The 3,588-nt window shown below is 34.4% G+C and overlaps 1 protein-coding gene across 1 annotated transcript; it reads left to right on the top strand.

Moving 5' to 3' along the window:
- Window positions 1-61: 61 nt before the first annotated feature.
- Window positions 62-3,404, top strand: LOC121937970 (CCR4-NOT transcription complex subunit 2-like; the record flags this gene model as incomplete). The annotated part of the gene is made up of 6 exons (XM_042481264.1): window positions 62-192; window positions 391-511; window positions 618-774; window positions 1,809-1,870; window positions 2,552-2,601; window positions 3,264-3,404. Coding segments are annotated over 6 exons (626 nt in total), but the record flags the coding sequence as incomplete, so codon positions are not given.
- Between the last annotated feature and the right edge of the window lie 184 nt (window positions 3,405-3,588).

The raw sequence follows: 3,588 nt of genomic DNA, 5'->3' as shown, positions 1-3,588 counted from the left end.
TTTAATGTGATTTTGTCACACATTTTTGGGCTATAATCATCTCTCCCCTCCATTTTTCCAGTTGGCATGGTAACCAAGCCGTCCAGTGAGCAGTCGCAGGACTTCTCCATCCACAATGAAGACTTCCCAGCTCTCCCAGGGCCTAACTACCAAACAAAAGACCCCACCAGCACCAACGAAGACAGCAAAACGGTTTGATCCCTTTATTTTCTTGTCCTCCTGTTTCTTCTTCCTTTCTTTCTCACTCGGTCGATTTACCTCCGTTTCTTTGTTGTTTTTTAAATTTTTACTGTCCTGATTTTATGTTTTTGTTCTGTTGTTCAGTGCGCTCTCACGTCCAGACTCGTCCCGTTTATCCAGACTGTTTTTCCTCCGTTTTTGTCCAATCAGAATCTGAACACATCAGGAAAGCCCACCTCGAACTCAGATGGTCCAAAGTTCCCCGGCGACAAGAGCTCTGCGCCTAGCAACAACAACCAGCAGAAGAAAGGGATCCAGGTGCTTCCTGACGGTGAGACACAAACGACTCCTCTTTCACGATACATCCACGCAGAAGTAATAATATTAAACATTTTGGGGAAGACAGTTTTCAGTCTAAATCATCCTCTATGTCTCAGGGCGTGTGACCAACATCCCAATCGGCATGGTAACGGACCAGTTTGGGATGATCGGCTTGCTGACGTTCATCCGGGCAGCAGAGACGGACCCCGGCATGGTCCACCTGGCGCTGGGCTCCGACCTCACTACGCTCGGCCTCAACCTCAACTCACCTGAGTATGCGCGCACACACACACACACACACAGAGTCTAGAGTTTTTTGGGAACAACAGAGTGAACAGCAACGAGATCTTGGCATGTTTTTTTGGTGTTGTTATTTTTTCTGTATATGATAGTATTTGTAGAAAAGCAATAAAAAAGTACATTGCACAAAAAAGCTGTTTATTTTAGGATATTTTGTGAAAGTTTTTAACACTTTGGGTCTGTTTGGCACATTTTACGCACTTTTCTTTCCTCATTTTTATTTTATCTGCACTTTATTTCCTGAAGTTGAAGGCACTGCAGGGCAGTTATCCACAATAAGGAACCACATTTGTGAAATAAAAGCACAGAGTTTAATATTTCAAAACACATTTAGCAGTACTGATTTTAACACAAAGTCAGTAATATTTGGCTGAAAAGATTACAGTCATACAAATATCTCTGTGTCTCAGTTTAATCTTAAATCAAAGACTTGCACTTTTATAAAGGCTAATATAATCAAAACAAACGCAATAATATAATTTTTAAACAAAAGGCTGTGAAATAGCACTAATGCATATTAATACTTTAAAATTCCTTTAAAATAATGTGAACAAAATGTTGGAACAACTTTATTTTTATAGTTATAGTTAGTTTTTAGTAATTAACTTAAAATGTGTGTTCAAAAATGTGTTATTTCAGAACAGAAAACTTTTCTTTTAGATAATGTGTAAAACTTGGTTGGAACAAATTAACTTTTATCAGATTTTAAAAATTTGTGTTCATAATTATGTTAATTAAGTATTTAATTTACATATTTATGAACACATTTTTAAGTTGATTCTTCATAAATATTAAGTTTTTCACATTATTTTAAAGGAATTAAGTGTTAGTTTCAGTTCTGTTATTAATTATAAACAGTAACATAATTACAAACATCAGTCGTGTAAAGATGTGCATTTGTAATAAATGGACCCAAACTTTCAGAAACAATGAGCTGCTGAGTTTTAACGATTACTGTCTCCTTTTCCCCTGTAATCAGACGTCTCACTCTTTTCTGTGTCTCTCAGGAATCTTTATCCTAAGTTTGCGTCTCCCTGGGCGTCGGCTCCGTGTCGACCGCAGGACATAGGTGAGTTTAAACTCTGCACGCCAAACGTTTGATTTATATTAAACTTCTTCTAGATAATTATGGAGGAAATATTGCTCAAATATCTTTATGATGCTCATGCAGAGGATTTTGTTTTGCCTTTTTGTGGGTTTTTTTGTTTTTTGGGAGGCGTTTTCCAGGCACCTGCTAAATATTAACAGAAAATATAATTAATTTCAAATTTGAATGTAATGTTTTGTAAATCCATTTCATAAAAATCAATTTTGTCTAATAAAATCATCCAATTGAAGATTTTTATGATTCATACACACCTTTTGGCATTTTGATATGAAAGTGACTCAAAATCAAATTAATCATTTTTCGAAATATTTGCTGATTAAAATTTACACAGCTTCAGCTTTATTAGTGTTATTTATTTTTGAATATTACAAGAAATATTTTAAATCGTTATTTTGACTGTTTAAAGTAAAACAGTTAAAGCTATATTTTGGAAAATAAACACAGGATATGACAGGTAATTAAACAAATTTTATTTTCAATTGAACATTGAACATCTCTTGCAAAGGTAAACATTTTTTCTAAAGTCTTAAAGGTTTTTTTTTTTAAAAAACATTCATCTGGTCAACAGAAAGAAGACAGTAGAAGAAGAAAATGTGCAGGTTTTATTGTGTTTTCAGCTGTTTTTGTCTCCTCTTCCTGCAGACTTCCACGTCCCCTCAGAGTATTTAACCAACATCCACATAAGGGACAAGGTATGTGCCTCAAAAAAGGATCATTTTAGTGAAAACAGCCGAGTGTTTTTGTTAAAGTTTTGTCGTGTTTCATGTCGGGGCGTCTTAGTTAATTAGTCACATTGTTTTTCGTCTCTTCTGTCTTTGATCGACTCTAACGAGTCTTTAAGCAAGTGTTGGATGTTTAAACTTCAGTAAAATCTTCATTAGAAATTATCAGAGCCAGTATTTAGTATTTTGCCAATTATTTATATCTGTGTTTTTTTTTAAATGATCACCAATAAAATTAATAAATAAAAAAGTGTGCGTATTACACTCAGCCAACATCAGAGAAGTCAGTCTGCGAAACATGCAAACAAAGTGTCAGCATGGGAGGAGCTTTTACTTTGTAAAACCTCAGGGAGCTATTTTTATTTATTCATCTTTTATTTAAATTTTCACTGAACTTTATTTTTTTTAAAAAGTTGCTGGGACCTTGCTGTATATGATGTTGGACGTCCCAAATTCAAAATTTTGACAGAAACATTTTCATTGTTTTTGTAAATGCATATCTGTTATTGGTCTCATTAAATACTAATAACTGGTGTCGTATCAGCTCCGAAAAACCAATAAATATAAATAACGGTCGACCCCTAATCTTTATAACGTGCGATCTGTTTCCCTTCGTTTTTTCATGACTCCAGTTAGCAGCTATCAAGTTGTCTCGATATGGTGAAGATCTGCTGTTTTATCTCTACTATATGAACGGAGGAGACCTACTACAACTCCTGGCTGCAGTAGAACTGTAAGAACACACACACACACACACACACACACAGTTGCATGTAAAATAAATAGAGAAGACATTTAAAGAGGAGCTCCACATCAAATGTGTTTTTTCACATTACAAATAATCACATATATTCTTATCAACTAATAATGTCAATATAAAGGTGAGTTTTCATAATAAAGAAATACATATATATATGATACAATGTAAAACATCCTAAAATAATAATAAAAAACAAT

The sequence above is a fragment of the Plectropomus leopardus genome, unplaced genomic scaffold (assembly GCF_008729295.1).
Source record: "Plectropomus leopardus isolate mb unplaced genomic scaffold, YSFRI_Pleo_2.0 unplaced_scaffold28046, whole genome shotgun sequence".
NCBI classification, from domain to species: Eukaryota; Metazoa; Chordata; class Actinopteri; order Perciformes; family Serranidae; genus Plectropomus; species Plectropomus leopardus.
This window is presented reverse-complemented; position numbering and strand designations above follow the sequence as displayed.